General features: G+C 37.8%; 2 protein-coding genes across 4 annotated transcripts in view; both read left to right on the top strand.

The window, feature by feature from the left end:
* The window catches only part of LOC126378102 (limbic system-associated membrane protein-like), a 214,842-nt gene that overhangs the window by 13,314 nt on the left and 179,685 nt on the right, over nucleotides 1-21,843 (top strand). The gene's annotated exons all lie outside the window — the stretch shown is intronic.
* On the top strand, nucleotides 1,852-7,942 carry LOC126377991 (uncharacterized). Its single transcript, XM_050026011.1, has 5 exons — nucleotides 1,852-2,442; nucleotides 2,539-2,597; nucleotides 3,163-3,291; nucleotides 3,945-7,181; nucleotides 7,916-7,942. Exons 4-5 carry the CDS (start codon nucleotides 4,551-4,553, stop codon nucleotides 7,940-7,942), a joined length of 2,658 nt encoding a protein of 885 aa, XP_049881968.1. The 5' UTR covers nucleotides 1,852-2,442; nucleotides 2,539-2,597; nucleotides 3,163-3,291; nucleotides 3,945-4,550.

The raw sequence follows: 21,843 nt of genomic DNA, 5'->3' as shown, positions 1-21,843 counted from the left end.
AAATGGCCACATCGAAGCAATTCATCTAAGAAAGCCATATTGCAATTTGACATTTGCGCTTATAAAAGTAAGTGCGCAATGCAAACAAATGTCAAATAGCATTATTGCTTTCTCAGTTGAATTGCTTCGATGTGGCCATTTTAACCGCCCTGTTATCTTAAATATTGTAATAGGTGAGAACCTACGCGCTCACCATTTGTCCGGCTAAGTAGTTAATACCATCTGCGACAAAGCCACGTAACGCCACAAAGGTATTTAGTACTTTGATCGAGAAAAGGTACTTTTACTTAAGTAATTCTATAAACTTGAACACTTAGCACTATCCGTTAAGTATTAATTAATTACTTACCTATCTACTTAGAAAGTGTCCTTTTCATTATTAGCTCGTTAAGTTCTTAAGTGCGTCTTGAACATAATTAAAACTGTTATTATAACCTATAAAACGTTTTCAAACGAAAGTTTAGAGGTCTCTTCACAGCTTTTTAATAAAAAATAAAAAACTTTACATACATAAACACAATCCCGTAATCCCTGATGGGGTGGGCAGAGCTTCAATATCAAAGACAACTTGCTGTCACTGTTGATAATGATGCATATAATGGCGACAAGGGATCAGCTTATGAACCATAACAATTGTCATCATCTTAAAGAGGACACAATGGCCCCGATTCTCGCAGGCAACTCCTAATTTTACTTTAAGTTATACCTGTCATTTTCTTATCCGCCGAAAAGGAAAGGGACAGTTGATTGACAGCTCTTAATTTTAGAAAAAGTAAATGAATGAATATCCCGGGCGAATGAAAAAGGTATATCGCTGGTATGCAAACCGTTTGACGTGTACTGTCAACTTAATTCTGTCGGGTTATTAGTCAAAACAATTTTTTTACGGGTTTGTTTTAGATATGTGCTTAAAATTGACGTGCGTTCGATAAATTTTATGCTTGTCGATTACCCGTCCCTAAAGTAAGAAAATGACGGATAACTTAAAATATAATTAGATGGTGTTGTGTAGTACACACTAAATTTATTTTATATTATGGCAACACCGAATTCTATTCTTTCTTCTACCCTTTGACCATCATGGCGATGGGTGTTGCATTTTCCATTTTTGTACATTTTATTTAAATACAGTCCATTTCTAAATATTCAAGCATGTGTTTTTACTTATATTTAACACCAGCGACGCACATGCTTTTGGTCCTTCGAACCTTTTTAGTTATTTTGCATTAGTTAATTAAATTCAGTGCGCGAGAAGATTTCCGCGGTGTGATACTCAAAGTGTATCATGAGTGCTATTGACTCGACACCTCCGGCTTCTTCGAGATCCCTGCGGCGGGCGACTTCGCTGCATGCGCAGGAGACCTAAGTATCGCCTACATCGGTGAGCTATACTCCCGATGCTCTACAGGTTTGTCGCCATCCATCGGTGAGCCATTCTCCCGATGCGCCTGATTACTGGCTAAACAAGCCGCCAGTGAGCTATTCTCCTGGCATCTCCATAAAGTACTACGGTTAAAGTTCGTATGTGCTAATTTAAAGTGTTCAGTGAACGTATTTTCCCCTTTTGTGCTATTGATAAAAGGTGGATAATTTTTATACTGCATGATTCTATAAATCATCAGACTTTTTACGTTTTGTGCTATTTGACAAAACAAACTTTAAATATTACGTTTTGTGCTATTGACAAAACAAACTTTAAATTTCGCGTTTTGTGCCATTGACAAAACAAATTTAATTCGCATTTTGTGCTATTGACAAAAAGTGGAACATTTTTATTTCATCGGACTGCATGATTCTATAAATCTGCAACGCCATTTTAATTTTACCTATTTTTACAATCTGTGTTGAACTTTGCATTTGTTTTATTTGGTTGGCAACAATCGCGCAACCATAGTGCAAAAATACAATAAACATTTGTTTTTAAACACGTTTCGCTATACGTAACGTACCTTTTCCGATTTACCGGTTTTTTAAAACTTACATTTTATATGACTAAAATAAAAATAAAAAAAAAATTGACATCCAATTGTTTGCGTTAAACGGAACGTTCGAGTGAAGGAGCGAGACGACGACATCAATACGCTGCGAGAAAGAACGAGCTGCAAGATTTAGTGACGTGTGTGTTGTGTCATTCGTTAATTTGCCCCCGCGCAACGGAGTTTCCGGAAGCATTTCGGCTTTGTTAGCCATTTTTTTTATTGTCATTCTATTGTTTTATTGCGTGTTAACGTATTTAAGAATTTTGGAGTTCATATTGTTAAAAATACTGTTTCAACTGTTTAAATTTAATAGTTCTATTGCAAATTTGTTACTGACGTATTTGGGTGGTTTCAATAATGGAGCAAGGAAGCGATTTAAAAGGCCTGGTGGCCTCCCGAAGCCATGTAAAGAGTTCCATAACTCGAATGTATAATTACGCACGGGAATTACAAGCGGCGCCAGGTAAAATTGATTCCTATATAATTCAGGAAAAGCTCAATAGGCTAACCAAATGTTTCGATCAGTATATTGACTATAACCTACGAATTTCCATTCTAGATTCAAATGATGAGAAAACGGAAAACGTGTTCGAGGTTGAAGGCCGATATTATGACAGCGTAAGTATCTTTTCTAGATGTCTAGAAAGCTACAAAAAAGAGGATAGGCCTCCAGCCAGACGTCTTCCACCAATTGAACTCCAAAAATTTTATGGTGAATTAAGTGAATTTCACAGTTTTTATAATCTATTCAAAGATGTTATAGATCAAGACCCCTCTCTGTCGCCGTGCGACAAGTTTTATTATTTGAGGAGCTTGCTTTGTGGCGAAGCCCACAATATTATACAACACTTGACACTTACAAGTGAAAATTATGCTGTTGCCTTGCAGTTGTTAAAGCAACGGTTTGATAATAAAAAGCAGGTGGTTAATAATCATATTGTTGCCATTTTGGACCTGCCTGTACAAAGTAAGACTTCTGCTCCTGCTCTGCGAACCTTGGTCTCAACCACGAGACAACATATAGGCGCTCTTAAAAATTTAGATGTGCCTGTGGAATCATGGGATTTAATAATAATTTCCATTTTACAAAGGAAAATTGACCAGTATACACTGCGAGCATTTCATTTAGAAAAGCAAAGTGATAGTAACTTGCCTAACCTGAAGGATTTTTTGACCTTTTTAGATAACCGGGCAGCAGCTCTCGAGACCCTCGGAGAAAGCGCGCCAGCATCTTCTGTGCGCCGCAACAGCCTAGTAGCTTCAAAAAATAATGCTAATAAAAATAATTATGATACCATAAAGCCCATTAACTGTAAGTATTGCAACTCACACAGTCATAAACTGCATCAATGTCCAAGTTTCAAGCTTGCTGAGCCCACTAACCGTAACAAGTTTGTTTGCAAACATAAATTATGTAAAATATGTCTTAATGAGCACCTAAATAAAAAATGTTTTTTCACTTTTAATTGTGCTAAATGCAAGGGTACGCACAACACTTTGTTGCATGAGGACGTTCCTCAAAGCAGTGAGCAGAAAGTCAGCTTATTAGCTAATAAAAATGATAGTGTTTTATTGCCCACAGTTAGGGTTAAATTATATAATAAGGACGGGCTGCCAATTTACGCACGTGCTTTACTTGACTCAGGGAGCCAAGTCTCATTTGTTTCTTCTGATCTTGCTGATCAAATAGGTTGTAAGTTACAGCCTACTAATGTTAAGGTTACAGGTGTGTGTGATGGTTCAAATATTTCAACACAACAGACCACATTAGACATCAATTCTACTACAAACGATTTTAAAATGTCATTGACTTGCCATGTAGTAAAAAATATTACATCTGACATGCCACAGTTTTTGGTACAAAAACATAAATATCATTTTCCATCTTATGTTAGGCTGGCAGATAATGACTTTGATACTTGTGACAAGATTAGCATTCTCCTAGGTTGCGACATATTTTTTCAGGTTCTACTTCGTGACCAGATTCCGGTTGTACCTGGGGAGCTATTCCTGCAAAACACACGCTTCGGCTTTGTGGTCGCCGGGAAGGTTCCTGCCTACGCACCTACATCTTCATGCTTGGCTTCTAACTTTTGCACAACGCAATCTAACCTCTCTGGCACAAGTAACGAGTTTATTCAACCTCATTGTCACTTAGACAAAATTGTTTCACAGTTCTGGCAAACAGAAAAAGTACCTGAAGTTTATACTGAAGGGGAAACTGAACAACAGTTAACTGAACAAATATTTAAAGAGTCTGTTGTTTTACATGATGACAAGTTTGAGGTGGCTTTACCTCTCAAACAGGATATCAATAAATTGCATTTGGGTAATTCTCTTTCATGTGCATTGAAACGATTTCATAACTTGGAATTAAGATTTAAAAAGGATGACACTTTATTTAAAAACTATAAAGCATTTATTGATGAATATGTAGATTTAGGCCATGCCAAATACATAGATGTGTCTGAATATGATTTGGAGGAACAGGCAGTATTCTTTTTGCCTCATCATCCAGTTTTCAATGAAAACAGTTTAACTACAAAATTAAGAGTAGTATTTGATGGTTCAATGCAAAGTTTGTCTAAAATTTCACTTAATGATGTCTTATTAAATGGGCCTGTTGTGCAGAATGATCTATTTAGCATTCTTATATTGTTTAGACTTTACAAGTATATTTTAAATTGTGACATTCAAAAAATGTTCAGATGTATAAACGTGACTCCATCACACCGCCAATTGCAAAACATATTGTGGAGGCCGGCTTCAGACAGTGCTATACAGTGTCTGCAACTTCAGACTGTCACCTATGGTCTAAAAAGCTCCTCATATTTAGCCACGCGTTGTTTGGTTGAGTTAGCTAACCGGTATAGGGATCAGTTTTGCCTGGCTTCCGATGCACTATTGCATAAAACTTATGTTGATGACATTTGCTTATCTGATAATGACTTAGGTCAACTTATAAAAACAAGGGACGAACTTATTCAATTGTTAAAAAAAGGTGGCTTTTCACTGCATAAATGGTGTGCAAATGATAATTCATTGTTACAGGACATTCCATTAACTGCTCAACATAAAGGTGATGTTCATTTTTCAGAAAAAGATAACAGTGTTGTCAGGAATTTAGGTATAAAATGTAAATTAGATGATGACACACTTGTAATAAGTTCTCCTGAACAAAATTTATTAGATAAATACACCAAACGTGATGTATTATCATTTGTGAGCAAAATATTTGACCCATTGGGACTGGTTGGACCTATTGTTGTTAAAGCAAAACTTCTAATGCAGCAAACATGGCTGTCTAAATGTAATTGGGATTCTCCTTTGCCCGACCAGCTCAATCAGGAATTCAAAACTTTTGCTGACCATTTAACTAAAATGAATGATATTGTAGTTAAAAGAAATTTAAACACTTGTGAAGCCAAGTCAATTGACATCATTGGGTTTGCCGACGCTTCTAATAAAGCCTATGGCTGTTCACTTTATATGAGATCTGTTGGTGTCAATGATGAGGTTACGGTGAATTTATTATGCTCTAAATCTCGGGTGAATCCTATAAAAGAGTTGAGCACACCTAGATTGGAATTAAATAGTGCATTGTTACTTGCTAAATTAACTAAAAAAGTGTATGATATAATAAGTCCGCGATTTGATGTTAATGTCTACCTATATGTTGACTCACAAATTGTTCTGGCATGGTTAAAAACCAATCCTATAAAACACAGTGTATATGTGGCTAATAGAATCAAATGTATTATTGAGTTGACAGGGAATTTCTCTTGGTATTATGTAAATACTTCACAAAACCCAGCTGACTGCCTGTCTAGAGGCGTAGAACCGCATTTATTACAAAGTCATGATCTTTGGTGGCATGGTCCCACATTTTTAAGCCAGCTGGATTTTAATCCTGTGTGTGAAAATGTGAAGTTACCTAAAGAAATTCCAGAATTAAAAACTTCACATGTAATTTCAATAACTGAGGACTTACCATTGTTTAATAATTGTTCAAACATTGATAAAATGAAAAGAATTGTTGCATATATCTTTAGATTTGTTAAAAATTGTAAAAGTAAGAAAGAGGATAGGATATATGGTAATTTAATGCCTAAAGAGTTGGACTTTGCTTTAAAAATCATTCTTAGAAATGAACAAAGAAAGTTTTTCAGTCAAGAAATTAATGTTTTAAAATCTAAACAACCTTTATTGAAGTCCAATCTTAAAGCGTTAAATCCCTTTCTTGATAACATGGATATACTCCGTGTAGGAGGTAGGCTCCATTATGCTGATATTCCATATTCAAAAAAGCATCCCATTATATTGCCTAAAGGTTCTAAAATAGTTCATTATTTAATTAAAAAGGAACATGGAATATTATTGCATGCTGGACCCAAGCTTGTTTTGACTAATTTAAGTCAAATTTACCACATTGTAAATGGTATAAGAGAAGTTAAGCATGTCTTGCATAAATGTTTAATTTGTTTTAAGTTAAAGGCTAAGAATGCTGAACAACTTATGGGTTCACTTCCATCTGACAGGGTCAACCCTTGTAGAGTTTTTGAAAAAGTAGGTATTGACTATGGGGGCCCATTTAATGTAAAAATGTTACGTGTTAGAAAGCCAGTTATACAAAAGGCATACATACTTATTTTTGTTTGTTTCATAACAAAAGCTATTCATGTAGAATTATGTACTGATTTAACTACAGATTGTTTTCTAAATGCTCTTAAGAGATTTATTTCTCGAAGGAATAAACCTTCTATTATATATTGTGATAACGCTAGTACCTTTAAGGGAGCACAGAACCAATTGTATAATTTGTATAAGTTGCAGTCTGACACAAATCACAGAAATGCTGTTGAATATTTCACAGCTGATTCAGGCATTAATTTTAAATTTATCCCAAGTTATTCACCAGTTTTCGGTGGTTTGTGGGAAGCTGGCATTAAAAGTGTTAAGCATCATTTGAAGAGAGTTGTGGGCAATACTGTTCTCACATATGAAGAATTAAACACGGTCATTATACAAATCGAAGGCATATTAAACTCTCGTCCTTTGACAGCCTTGCCAGCAACTGACTCCAATGAGATGTCATATTTAACACCTGGTCATTTTTTAACAGGTGCTCCATTAACTTCTTACCCTGAGGGTGATTGTACGACTGTTCCCATTAATCGTTTAAAGTTTTGGAGATTATGTACTGTAACGAAGCATTTCGGACCAACGAGCCTTGTAGCGACATCTTGTGGTTTCTGACGATATAACGTTGTTTTTATATTCTACCCGCAGGAAATCACAGATGGCGCTGCAGGGTTATCGATGGGCCCGAATATTTTTGATTATTTTATTTTCTTCAAAATTTGGTATATAAAATTATCTGCAACATTTATTTTTGATATATTATAATTATATTGTTTAAATTTTGGGATCAAACAAGTCGATCGATTGTTGTCGTTGATTCGGCGAATTTATGGTTTGGTAGATTTTATTTTGGTTGGCAACATTGTTGGTTCGTGTGTCAGACTGACAGCTGGCTGAGCTGAGAGACAGGTTATGGAAAGTGGGGACGTCGCGAGAGCGCCGGAGACTCCACTGCCGTAACAATAATGTGGGCAAATTAAAAGCCACGATTTATCGGCGACATCAAGAGCCGATGTCTCGATTTAAATAAATAGCTTAACCGAGATGGTAAGTCCTCGCAATTCTTCGTGCATATTTTTGCACCAACTTGGTGATAACCTCGAGGTCCTTTGTTTTCAGCAACTTCACTGAAATCCCATCACCGAAGGTCCAGTGGGTGGGATTAGGTTTCATCCGAGCGATGCCCAACTATCCCGGATGAACCTGTAAGTTATTTTCTTTGTTTTACACTCGTGAGTTGCCTTGCCACGCTGTCAGCTGAACCACATGCTAATCATTGCCATTCCTTGTTGCAGATGGGGTTTTGTTCTTGTTTCCTTTAAGTTTTTAACGTTTTAAAGTTTCGAACGTTTTGCAAGTTTTAATCTAAGAAGAAGTTTATGATTGGATCAGACTATTTCAACAAATTTGGTGAATGAAGATTCCTACTGTTTTCTTCTACATTTGAGAGTTATTTCAAGCTTCATTTCGGCGGAGCTTGCCTTGGTTGTTTGCACGTCGAAGCTTTCCTTTGTGCGGCGCGCATGTGGATGTGCCGCGCCTCTCCTTTTGTCAACACTCCGGATAAGGCCCGGTGAAGGACTGCGAGGTTGACCGGTGGACGTGCAGCCCGCCAGCTGCGTAACAGTTGGCCCGCTGCGCCGCCATCGTCCAGCACGCCCTGGCCTGAGCCGGCCTCATCACCTGTACGGTATTCCGGAACGCCTCAGGTAGGCCTGATAGTCAGAGGTCCTCGAGTAAGTGAGGTGACTACAAGATGGACGGAAAGATATTTTTAAAAACAGTGCTATCTTATGGTCATGTCACAGAGTGATACTTTACCTAACGGCCCACTAGTTTTCTTTGAATTCCATTCTCTAAGTAAAAGATTTTGTTTCAGTGGCGCCCTTCTTGGTGAAATTGTCGCTCTGTACAACCATTTTAGAATATAAGTGGTGTTGGCATAAACTTTAAGAATAAATTTTGTGAAAACAGTGTATTTTTTAATTAAAAAGTGATGGGATTTTGTGTGAATTGTTTGTGTTTATGTTGCATCTTAAGTTAAGTTGTGTTTGTCTTAGTATAAGTAAAGTTATAGGCCTTCTATTGAGACCTAACTTAATCACTTATTTTGTTTTGTGTTTTATTATTTACAATAAGTTTAAACCCAATTTTATAACCTAAATGGTCTAGGGCTTATTGTCATTTTTAGTACTACATTTGTTTATACTTTTTTTTAACCTTGTTTATATAAATTACGGGTTAAAACCAATTTTGAACATTTTTTTGAAGCTTACTAGCAATTTTTTTTGAGTATTGAGCTTTTTGGTAAAAAATAATTTAGTAATAATAAAAAAAAACAATTTCACATTTAAAAACAATTATATATTACTTTCTAGTAAATTTTTTTTCATTTATAATAGGACATTGGTTTGCAATTAAAACTTTGTAACTTAGTTTCATCATCATCTTGACAGGTTGCCGCTGCTTGGCAAACATTTTGCTTATTTGTTTTTATAGAAATAATTATAGAACTGTCTTTCATCATCAACTTTATTGAGTATTCAGTAGTAAATTTCCTTTACCACCTTTACATAATATTGATTGATAACATATTACAACTTGAAAATAAACATTTACTTAATATAAACATAACCTTCAACAAAATTTATTTAAAAACACTGTTGTTTCTTTTATTATTGTGAAAATTAACTACAGGGATATAAAGAATTGATGTTGTGTGATAATTACACTTATTTGGTTTATATTTAATGAAAATTTAGTACATATTTTAGAAAATAAGTTTTGGAGGCAGACGGGTACATTTTGAAACATAAATTTACTTCAGTTTACTTCAAACCACTTTTCAATCTTGAAATTATAACTCTGAAACACAACCATGGATATCCAAACTGTCTATTTACATTCACTGCTCCGTGATGAATTAATATATGAAGTAAGTATTCGTGCAGAAGCACCGGCTGATACTGTTCTCAATTTGAAGAAACAGCTTAGGGAGTTGATCACTGGTTTCTCTCCGGATGAAATAATGGACGATGAACGAAAACCACAGGCAGAATTCCCAATCATCACCGAAAAGCTGAAGGAGCTGCAGGCAAAACTTGATTTAGCAGTGAAGTCTAGGGAACGTCATCACCTTATGCGTGCTAGGGCTTTATATAATCATCTTCATCACCGTCTTGAGCGTGTAGTATGCACGGAGTCTGTCGATAGGGACATCCAATCGAAGCTGATTAAAAATCTTAAAGCTTGCAGTCACTCATTGGAAAAATTGTTGACAACAAAAAACGTCATCGACCCAGAAGAGGAAAACCGGGTAAAAGGGACAGATGGTTCAGCAATTAATCTCATGAAATGGAATATTAAGTTCGACGGCCGTATGAGTCCACATGCGTTCTTGCAATCGATAGGTGAACGCGCCTCAGCGTTCGGAGTTAGTGACAATGTACTTTTCAGGTCCGCCTTTTGTTTCTTTTCGGACCAAGGTCTTCTATGGTTTAGAGGTGTTAAGGAGCAGGTTTCGTCTTGGCAGGAATTGAGTGAGCTTTTAGTCCAAGAATTCGCACCCGTTGATTTTGACTATCGTTTGCTGGGGGAGATTAGAGCTCGCACCCAAGGACAGGATGAACCAACACACATCTATTTTGCAGTTATGAACTGTATGTTTTCACAATTGAAACGACCACTTTCGGAAAATGACAAATTTGAAATTTTAAAACACAATATTAGGCCCATTTTTAGTGAGCAGTTAGCATTGCACGACATAGCTACGATAGCTGAACTAAAAGATAAATGCCGTAAAATAGAATCTGCGCGACAAATGACACAGCTGTTTGTCGAACCACCTAAGCAGTCTATTTTAAGTAATGATTTCGTTTATAAAGGCAAAGCAAAACCTATAATGCCCGTCAGCGAATCCGCCGATGTTAGGGAAACGGAACAGGTCTCGGCAGTTCAGCCACCAAATCAGGCTCAAACTTTTAGGCAGCGACAACCGCCAAGTAATGAAAAGCCTAGTAGTTATCCTAATACAAAATCTGCGGCTAACAAATCAGTTTATTGTAAAAGATGTAAGGTAACTCACTCAACCGCAAGGTGTAGGGACAAGACAGTCAAATGTTTTAAATGCGGTCATTTAGGGTTTACGGTGAGGTCGTGCCCTAAATGTAACAACCCAAAAAACTAGGTTGCTCGGACAATAACGCCGATCCTCCATCGAAGGTCGAAGATGGGGATTGGAAACAATGGTTACAGATAGTAACTAATTATTTTAAGCTTAACAACGTAGCTTCCGTTTTGTTCGAGCCCAATGATGATGACGTTCGACCATATTTGAAACTTAATGTCCTGGATTTGACAATTTACGGGTTACTGGACTCAGGTGCAGCAATTTCTATTTTAGGTAATGGAGCACATACATATTTTGAGTCATTAGGTTTCACAGTAAAGTCTAGTAAAGAAACTAATGTTACTGTTGCGGATGGTTCCCAGTGTACTTCTACAGGATTTTTAATGTTGCCCATTACATTTAATGGAGTTACCAAAATTTTGAAATTTTTTATAATACCCAGTATTAAATTAAATGTTATTTTAGGCGTAGACTTTTGGCGGGCATACAATTTAATGCCAGAAATTTTTGAAAGTGTTTCCTACATGAGAGGTCCACAAAAGTTTTTAGAAATGCCAGTCAACTCTATACAAGCTTATGACAGTCTTCCCAACGACCACAAGGAGTTAGCGGAGCTTATGATAACAAAATTTCATGACATTTCTTTTGAGCGCAAGGGTTTAGGTAGGACGCATCTTACTCAGCACGTCATCGACACTGGGGTTGCGCCACCGGTCAAGTGTAGACCTTATCCCATGTCACCGGAAAAGCAGAAGGAACTACATAAGGAGTTGGACAAGATGCTGGAGCTGAACGTTGTCGCCCCGAGCGAGAGTCCTTGGAACAATCCAGTCCTTATGGTTCCTAAAGCTGACGGTACATGGCGATTTTGTCTGGACTGCCGGAGGCTCAACTCTGTGACGAAAGGCGATGCTTATGCCATTCCCTACATACCCCGGATATTGGATAGCCTCAAGAATGCCAAGTACATCAGTTCTGTGGATTTTAAATCGAGCTTTTGGCAAATTCCACTCGACCCTAGCTCACAGGAGAAGACTAGTTTCACAGTGCCTGGTAGGGGGTTGTTTAAATTTAAAGTTATGCCATTCGGCCTATGCGGAGCTCCTGCTCGCCAACAACGGCTCATGGACATGTTGTTTGGACATCCTTTCTGCAGTGACGTAACTAAAGGCATGATATTCGTGTACATCGACGATATTATAGTAGTTGCAGAGGATCTAGAAACGCACATACTTCTGTTAAAAAGGCTTCACGAAAGGATACACAGCGCCAATTTAACTATCAACTTTGAGAAGAGCAAATTCTTCCGTAGCTCTTTAAAATATCTGGGTTATGTAGTGGATGAGTTTGGGCTTAGGACCGATCCCGATAAGGTTCGTGCAGTTCTGGAGTTCCCGGTACCCAAAAATCCGAAAGAACTAAAAACCTTTCTAGGTGTTTGTTCTTGGTACCGTAGATTTATCAGGAATTTCTCCACCATTGCGGCACCCTTACACGCTCTTACCAGCTCAAAAACTAAATTTATCTGGAACCAGGATACAGAAAACGCTTTTGTCACTTTAAAAAACAGTTTAGTTTCAGCTCCAATTTTAGCCTGCCCTGATTTTAGTAAACCATTTTCAGTTCACTGCGATGCATCGAATTTTGGCGTAGGAGGTGTGTTAGCGCAGAATATTGATGGCCATGACCGCCCTATCGCTTATATCAGCAGATCCCTTAATAAAAACGAACGTAACTATAGTGCTACCGAAAGGGAGGCGTTAGCAGTTGTGTACGCGGTTGAGAAATTTGAACCATATTTGGGTAGTAGACCATTCACCGTCGTAACCGATCACGCTTCGCTTAGGTGGTTCATGAATTTGGAGAATCCTACGGGACGCTTAGCTCGTTGGGGTTGTAGGTTATCCCAATTTAATTTTACAATCGAGCATAGGAAAGGGAAGGATAATGTCGTCCCTGATGCCCTCTCACGATTGCTGCATGTGGATGCCATCGATGCTCCAAATGCAGGAACCGGTGATGAGTGGTATGATAAGGTTTATTCTGGTTGTACGTCTTATCCTAAAAATTATCCCAATTATCGCGTCGAAAATGGTACTCTTCTACGATACAGCAAGGGTAAGTATGCCCTGACTCAGGAGTTTGATTGGAAGGTTGTTGTGCCAAAGTCAAACCGTCTGCAGGTCATGTCCGAAAACCACGAACCACCGACCTCGGCACACCTCGGGGTGTTTAAAACGCACCGTAGGTTGTGTTTGAGGTATTTCTGGCCAGGAATGTACCGCGACGTGCTTGATTTTGTCAACAAATGCCGTATTTGTTCTGCTTATAAGCACAGGACCAAACTCACTCCTGGGATCATGGGTCAGCCTAAGCAGTGCTATAGGCCGTTTCAAGCTGTATCCGTAGATTTAGTAGGACCTCTTCCACGATCACGTTCGGGTTACATGCACCTTTTAGTAGTAACATGCTGTTTTTCAAAGTACACCATGTTATTTCCACTTCGTCGAGCGACTAGTGCTGCAGTAGCTAAAAACTTTGAGAATTATGTGCTTCTAGCTCACGGGATTCCTGAAACCGTAATTACCGACAATGGGGTTCAATTCACGGGATCAGAATTCAGTGGCCTTCTCAAGAAGTACAATATTCCACGAGTTCACTACGGGCCTAGGTACACGCCACAGATTAACATGGTGGAAAGGTATAACAAAACAGTCATGACAGCTGTTTCGTCTTATGTAGCTGACGATCATAGGACATGGGATCTCCATTTATTTAAGGTGCAGTTTGCAATGAATAGTGCAGTGAACGAAACCACTGGTTTCAGTCCTTTCTTTTTAGTCCATGGCCGGGAACCAATTATTAACGGTTCCTTTTATAAAAACGACGATAGGGAATACGAGGTCTCTATGCCAAGGGACGAGTATGCGGGTGAATTTGGGGTCCTTCGGGATATTTTTCAAAAGGTTCGGGTTAATATCGAGAAGGCTCACGCGACGAACGCAAAGTACTACAACCTGCGACGCCGTGACGTTAATACTTTGCGCGAGGGTCAAGTAGTGTGGCGGAAAACGTACGTACAGAGTGACGCCGCAAGTTTTAAAGCCTCGAAACTTGCCCCAAAATACGAGCAGTGCGTAATTAAAAAGGTATTATCACCCTTGGTGTACGAATTGGTATCATTTAGTGGCAAGAACTTAGGTTCTTGGCATATAAAGGATTTAAAAATTTAATTTACAAATTGCCCCGTGTTCCCCCATGTCATATTTTTTTAAAACAAATTTTTCCGGCTTGGATCATTGTATTTGGCTCAATTTAAATTCACGTTTATAAAGTAAGTAACATCATTTTTGTTGTTTGTTTTCGCGGTTAGCTTCATAACATTTTATTTTTAGAAAAATAATACATTGGTGTAGTTACTTGTGTCGTAAGTGGCCTAGTAACAGCCTGTTTATGACAATCTCGTTTTTTTTTTATGTAGTTAAAACTATTAACTAAAAACTAACTATAGTTCTTAACTAGATTTACAAATAAATGTTATTTGTTTAATGTTTTGTTTTTAGTGTGTTTATGGTGCACTGATAAGGCCCATACACACTAGCGTCTGCAACGCAGCGTTTTTATGAACGCCCACTTTAGCGTTTCGTATTTTTATGTTTTTTTTGTATAGGCGATTATAGCCAACTATTTAAAATAGTTTTTACGTTGCTCGTGTCAACATTTTTTTTTTTAGGCTTCATAGTAGCCGTTGTAAATTAAGTTTAGTTAGGGAACCTTATTAGGTTACTCTTTGTTTTTTTTTTCCTTTTTGACGGAGCGGGTAGTGACTCCTTAAATAAGCCACTAACAACTGTTGTTTAGTTTTTTTGTCTTTGTCATTAGAAATGGGATATCGAGTGACACTATGAGAGTCGTCAGCTCAACAGGGGTATGAATGTGGGTAACATCCAGTGAAATGGATACTGGGTGCTACTATATGAAAGAAGTGAAAGGTGATTAATGAATGGTGATGAATAACAGGTCGGGGTAATTGTTGTGCTTAGGGTTGTGCTGTTTAGATGTTGGTGTTTGTGCTTCGTTACGTTTTTTTTTATAAATTGTTGTTGTCTCGTCTTCTGTGACAGATTTTTTTTAAAATTTGATAAAATTTAGACTGGTTGTGCGCCCCAGGCTCTATGGCTGAGGGCAGCCGTGTTTCTCACCCAGTTCGAAACCTCTCGTGGGTAGGGGGGTATTGTAACGAAGCATTTCGGACCAACGAGCCTTGTAGCGACATCTTGTGGTTTCTGACGATATAACGTTGTTTTTATATTCTACCCGCAGGAAATCACAGATGGCGCTGCAGGGTTATCGATGGGCCCGAATATTTTTGATTATTTTATTTTCTTCAAAATTTGGTATATAAAATTATCTGCAACATTTATTTTTGATATATTATAATTATATTGTTTAAATTTTGGGATCAAACAAGTCGATCGATTGTTGTCGTTGATTCGGCGAATTTATGGTTTGGTAGATTTTATTTTGGTTGGCAACATTGTTGGTTCGTGTGTCAGACTGACAGCTGGCTGAGCTGAGAGACAGGTTATGGAAAGTGGGGACGTCGCGAGAGCGCCGGAGACTCCACTGCCGTAACAATAATGTGGGCAAATTAAAAGCCACGATTTATCGGCGACATCAAGAGCCGATGTCTCGATTTAAATAAATAGCTTAACCGAGATGGTAAGTCCTCGCAATTCTTCGTGCATATTTTTGCACCAACTTGGTGATAACCTCGAGGTCCTTTGTTTTCAGCAACTTCACTGAAATCCCATCACCGAAGGTCCAGTGGGTGGGATTAGGTTTCATCCGAGCGATGCCCAACTATCCCGGATGAACCTGTAAGTTATTTTCTTTGTTTTACACTCGTGAGTTGCCTTGCCACGCTGTCAGCTGAACCACATGCTAATCATTGCCATTCCTTGTTGCAGATGGGGTTTTGTTCTTGTTTCCTTTAAGTTTTTAACGTTTTAAAGTTTCGAACGTTTTGCAAGTTTTAATCTAAGAAGAAGTTTATGATTGGATCAGACTATTTCAACAAATTTGGTGAATGAAGATTCCTACTGTTTTCTTCTACATTTGAGAGTTATTTCAAGCTTCATTTCGGCGGAGCTTGCCTTGGTTGTTTGCACGTCGAAGCTTTCCTTTGTGCGGCGCGCATGTGGATGTGCCGCGCCTCTCCTTTTGTCAACACTCCGGATAAGGCCCGGTGAAGGACTGCGAGGTTGACCGGTGGACGTGCAGCCCGCCAGCTGCGTAACAGTTGGCCCGCTGCGCCGCCATCGTCCAGCACGCCCTGGCCTGAGCCGGCCTCATCACCTGTACGGTATTCCGGAACGCCTCAGGTAGGCCTGATAGTCAGAGGTCCTCGAGTAAGTGAGGTGCCTACAGGTGTACGGACAGTGTTTTTAAACATAGTGATATCCCATGGTTGTTACGGAGTGACAATTAACCTGACGGACCAAAGCGCGACCTGTCTCCCTCCATAGGGTTTTTGACCTACCTATGGTTAACTAAATAAATTTGTATATTCAAAATTATACATTGTACAAATTCAAAGGGAGTTTTCTTTGTCTCATGCTCACCGGTCTATAACATCTAGCTGTGCCCTTCAGGTAAACACCACTTTAATAAATTTTCTGAAACATATCAGTATCTTAACAACCTTTCTATTTTACCTACCTTACTATAGGTAGCAAAAGATTACCGTTTCAGTACCCATATGGTGCATAACTTTTGGAAACAGTGGCACAAACAATATATCATTCAATTACAAAGTAGGCCTAAATGGAGAAATGTTTGTAATAATATTAAGGTTGGCTCTTTAGTCATAGTTAAAGAGGACAATGTAGCCCCACTGTTGTGGCCCATGGCTAGAGTAGTAGATGTTTTTCCCGGGGCTGATGGCAAAGTGAGAGCACTTTCCATTAAAACTTGTAAAGGTTCTATAGTGAAAACTAGTATTCACAAAGTATGTATCTTACCTATAGATAATGAGTAAGAATAATTTTAAGTTTAAAACAAAAAGAACAAATAATTTATTTTCAAGTTTATATTAAAAACTAGTTGCTTATTTTTCATCATAATTAAAAAAAACAATTTTGTTCATCTTTTTACTTAGTTTAAACGTTTGTACTTTTTAATCTTTGTTCTTTTTGCCGTGTTGCGGAATATGTGTAGTACACACTAAATTTATTTTATATTATGGCAACACCGAATTCTATTCTTTCTTCTACCCTTTGACCATCATGGCGATGGGTGTTGCATTTTCCATTTTTGTACATTTTATTTAAATACAGTCCATTTCTAAATATTCAAGCATGTGTTTTTACTTATATTTAACACCAGCGACGCACAGGTGTTTATAGGAATTAGCACCGATGCCACTGTCGGATTTTACGACATTCCTTAGCAGACAAGCAGCTTAACGAGTTCTATGTTATTCTATACGCTCCCAGTCAGACGTTAGTTTTTTTTAGTAAGACATACATACATCCCACCAGGGTAAGCACAGACTATGGAATTTGATTTGCTTCGATTTTGACTCACTTCCCCACTTTGATTATGATTGTGTCCTCTAACAAGATAGGCTGATCCCTTATCACTTTAAGGTTTATCATATCCAGCTTACGACATCGCATCAACAGTGGCTGCAAGTTGTCTTTGATTACTTGTGGCTCTGCCCACCCCATTAGGGATTACGGGCGTGAGTTTATGTATGTATGTATGTTGACTCACTTCTTTGCTTCCTCCACGTTCATCAATGGTTTTATATGCGTACGCCGCCGGCTCAGGATAGAGCATACTTCCTAAAGCTTTTCTAATGGCATATCTTTGGTCAATGTACGTTCTTCTAGGTCTTCGCGTAACATACTTAACATACAAAAATAATCGTTATTCAGTCTTCCTGATGCAAAAATGTTTCCTCTGTAAAGTGAAATGGTAAACTTAACACATATTTCCTGTATCAGATCCAATCCGTCTAAGAAATCTGTTGTTTGAACTTCAAAGGGAGGAAGGGCTGAACCAATAAATTTAAAGGTTATTTTTAACCGGTACAGCTCTGTTCAAGTGCCGATATCCGGAGAATGTGAACCATAATTATATGCAAGTTGCTATTTGGTTCTCAAGATGTTATACTTTGTAGAATTCATCTATTTTAAATAGTTTCTTTCATCTGTTAAGTTTGGTAGGAAAATAAATGACAATCATATAACTTAGCCAAAAGCCGTGACTTACATCACAGTGTAGCTCATCTGAAGCTTGCTTTATGTAAAAAAGCTTATTATAAGATTAATGATTACCTAAATGATAAAAATGTCTGGTATTAAATGTGTTCCTCAAGTTATTAAATAACTTGTAATGTATACCGTCATTGATTTAAAAGATGTGTTGCTGTTGCAGTTCCTTGTCATTTCTCCTCCTCAGCCATAACACCTTGCGAAATGACGAAAATAAAAAAAAAAACATTTACCTTCAACAAGTTTATACATGATCTTCTTCTATCGTGTGGGTTGTGAGGCGAATTACCAACCTCATCAACCCTGGTGTCAGGGTTACTATTGAGCCACCAAAGGCCCCTGACATGACTCATTTATCTCGACTACGTACTTACACAGTAAGTAGTAACCGGGACCAACGGCTTAACGTGCCTTCCGAAGCACGGATCGCTTTACTTTCGGACAATCAAGTGATCAGCCTGTAATGTCCTAACCAAACTAAGGACCACAAAGTAATTTTTGTGATATGTCCCCACCGGGAATCGAACCCAGGACCTCCGGATCGTGAGCCCAACGCTCAACCACTTGACCACGGAGGCCGTTGTTATCCATGATAATTACGTTGAATAAATGATTCTGATTTCTATCACGGGTTCGAATCCTGGCTCGGTCTCAAACCGCTGAATAGGCTAGTTTCTGACTAGTCAAATCAGTTACTTTTAACTAAACGTCAAAAACATTACTATGGAAGTATGAAAAAAACACTGTGACGTGATAGAAAAACGTGATAAAATATCGGACTTACTAATACGTTTTTCTTGTTTAATATTCATAAATAAGTTAAGTAGAAAAAAGAAAATGTTTTACGTTAGTTTTAGATCTGTGTTTATTTAGTAGATAATTAGAATTTCATAATTTATTTTGAACCTAGTACGGTCACGACTACTAGTATGACCATGTCGTATTAACTTTTTTGACAAATTGCGACAGGGTTCTAAAGTTGTTACATTATATTGCTCATGACTGTACACGACCCAAATCGATTTCATGATGATTAAATTCATCATCAATGCATCTAACAGAACTGCCTACAAATTTATTTATCGGCTACCCGTGGTTCTGCTTATTTATTTAACCGATAAAAACCGTATTTTACCGGAACCTAAAATTAACTAACCGGTTATTTAGTGATTGGTTCTCATGCGATCAATAATTAGTATTAGTGTTCGGTTATGCTGTATCTCAGTGACGCGTTGTGCTGATATCGCTTTACGTTGATGGTTGGTGTAAGTTACGGGCGAGTCACTCCCCGGACATACATAAAATAATAATAATTAATATGGGTCGAGCAGGCGCCATAGTCCCCCATAGCTCCAGTATCCCGGTCCACTAACCCCCAACCCAATAGCCCAGTTCCCTTTGTTCCCTTAATCTGCAATAGTCCTACACGAACCGGGGATTGTCTTCGGGTGCACTCCCATAATGTATAAAAGGATAATTGCCGGTTGATGGCACACAACATTTAGATGAAATTGTCTTAAGGGGCCTTGGGGGATGATTCCAAATTGGAGATGTCCTTAAGAAAGATTCAGTAAGATCTACTCTGAACCGGCGTGCGTGTACGAAACGATTGATGAATGTGAAGGAAGCAAGAGAAGTATGTTAGAATCGAAGCGAATGGAATTCCATAGTCTCTGCTTACCCCGATGGGAAATAGGCGTGAGTCTATGTATGTATGTATGTATCTAAAATATTTTAATAGGTTATAAAATAAGCGTTTGTAAGTTTTAAAATACTTTCCGAAAACTGTCAAGGAGCCAATTGTGAGCAACTGAACGCGTTTTAAATGTATTTTTTTACTCTTATGACTTGTGCCACAAAATGATAAACCGCGTTGATAATTTTTATTATAAATATAATGTGCATAACTGTACAGAACGATATATCTTTTACAAATTAATAACACAAACATTAGAACGGAAACACGTGTTGTACTATGTACTTATTTCAAATCAAATCATTTTATAAACGAGATATTTTATTTATTAAAATCAATGGCCTCGATTTCTGCTCCTCATTCCTTTCTGGCCTCATTTTCTTATCCACCGAAAAGCAAAAGGACAGATGATTGATAACTGTTAAAATAAACGAATAACCCGGGCGAATAAAATAGGCATCTCGTTCATATACAACCATATTGATGTGTGCTGTCAATTTAATTCTGTCGGGTTATTAATAAAATTTTGAAAGGGGTTTTAAATTTCTGCCTAAAATTGTCGTGTGTTCCATAAATTTTATGCCACCGATTACCACCAAAATCGGCACCATTATCACACACACAGACACACACAAATAGAAATAAATCTTGGTGAGGTAAGTACAGTACCCTAATGGTCGAGCCAACTGTGTTAGTGAAAACTAGAGCCCATGATAGAGCCACTGTTTCAACGAGTTGAAGAGACGTATTGACATTTTTAAGTTGAGATAGGTGAGGGAATGGAGAGAGGGCTACTTTTGTCTCTTTCTAACCCCCCACTGTTTCAAGTTTTATGCCGATACTATTTAGTTTGCCATCGACACGATAAAAAGAAGAACGGGTTGTAGCCTAAGCAAGGGCCCTTTTATTTCTCAAAGAGAAAATTTAAATCGAAAAAAAATCTGACTCGGACGGGACTTGAACACGCTAAAGTAAAAAAAAAGTAATATTAGTACTGAATATTCTAGATAGATGGTACCGGCGTCGGCTTAATGACTATAATTACATAGATCGGAAGAATTTCGCATGGACAGGAGGAGGACCTGGGGCCTGTTTAATAAAACTTACAATTGTAAATTACAATGACAATTTCATGTTTATTGCGGTGTGCGTGATCACGAATATTTCGCAGTTTCATATTAGCTACGTAATGAACATCAAATTGTCGTTGTAATTTACAATTGTAAGTTTTATTAAACAGGCCCCCGGTGGTGTAATGGTTAACACGCTCGTCCCGGCTTGACAAGAGCTGCTGGTTCAAGTTATGTCCGAGTCAGAATTTTTTTCGAATAAAATTTTCTCTTTGTGAGTTTCCCTGAACATGGGAAAAATTGTTTTATTTCTATAACCCCAAAGAGTTATAGCGTAAAGAACCTTATGTCTACCATCACTATTTGGCTGGATATATGTCGCCAAATAACAACGTGACATACCGCTAGAACTATTTAATCTAGGCCCAGATATAGGCAACAAGTGATAGTTTGCCTATATTTCAGCCTATAAAACAGATAACCGTAGTAGGGCAGGCATAAACTTAACTAGAAATGTCTAAAACACGTTCAAACGATAAGGCACGGTTCATTATTGTAAAACATCCATACTAATATTATAAATGGGAAAGTGTGTCTGTCTGTATGTTTGTTTGTCCGTCTTTCACGGCAAAACGGGGCGACGAATTGTCATTTTTAAGTTGAGGAAATGAAGAGTGACATAGGCTACTTTTTGTCTCTTTCTAACCCCCCACTATCCCAAAAACGGGGGGTGAAAGTTTGTATGGAGCATTCCGCAATTTTTTAAGGTAAAAAGCTAAAAAGCTAAGGACTATACAAAGTTTATTTTATTATAAGACAAAGAAACAGCTTTTATTATTAAAAAAACCACAAAAAGAAACATTTTTATCTGTTTTTATCGCGAATGACATTAACTGCACTTTTACAACAGATAATAAAGAGTTTATTGCAAGAATCACTCTTAAGTGCTTTTTTATTTTTTTGCACTTTAGTTTAAGGTCAAGATTGCTGTTAAATCCATTTCACTTATTCGGCTTAAGTCGGCAAGTTAACCAACTGAAAAAAAGAA

The sequence above is a fragment of the Pectinophora gossypiella genome, chromosome 25 (genome assembly GCF_024362695.1).
Source record: "Pectinophora gossypiella chromosome 25, ilPecGoss1.1, whole genome shotgun sequence".
Classification (NCBI taxonomy): Eukaryota; Metazoa; Arthropoda; class Insecta; order Lepidoptera; family Gelechiidae; genus Pectinophora; species Pectinophora gossypiella.
The sequence above is the reverse complement of the archived record's forward strand: the minus strand, read 5'-3'. Positions and strand labels throughout refer to the sequence as shown.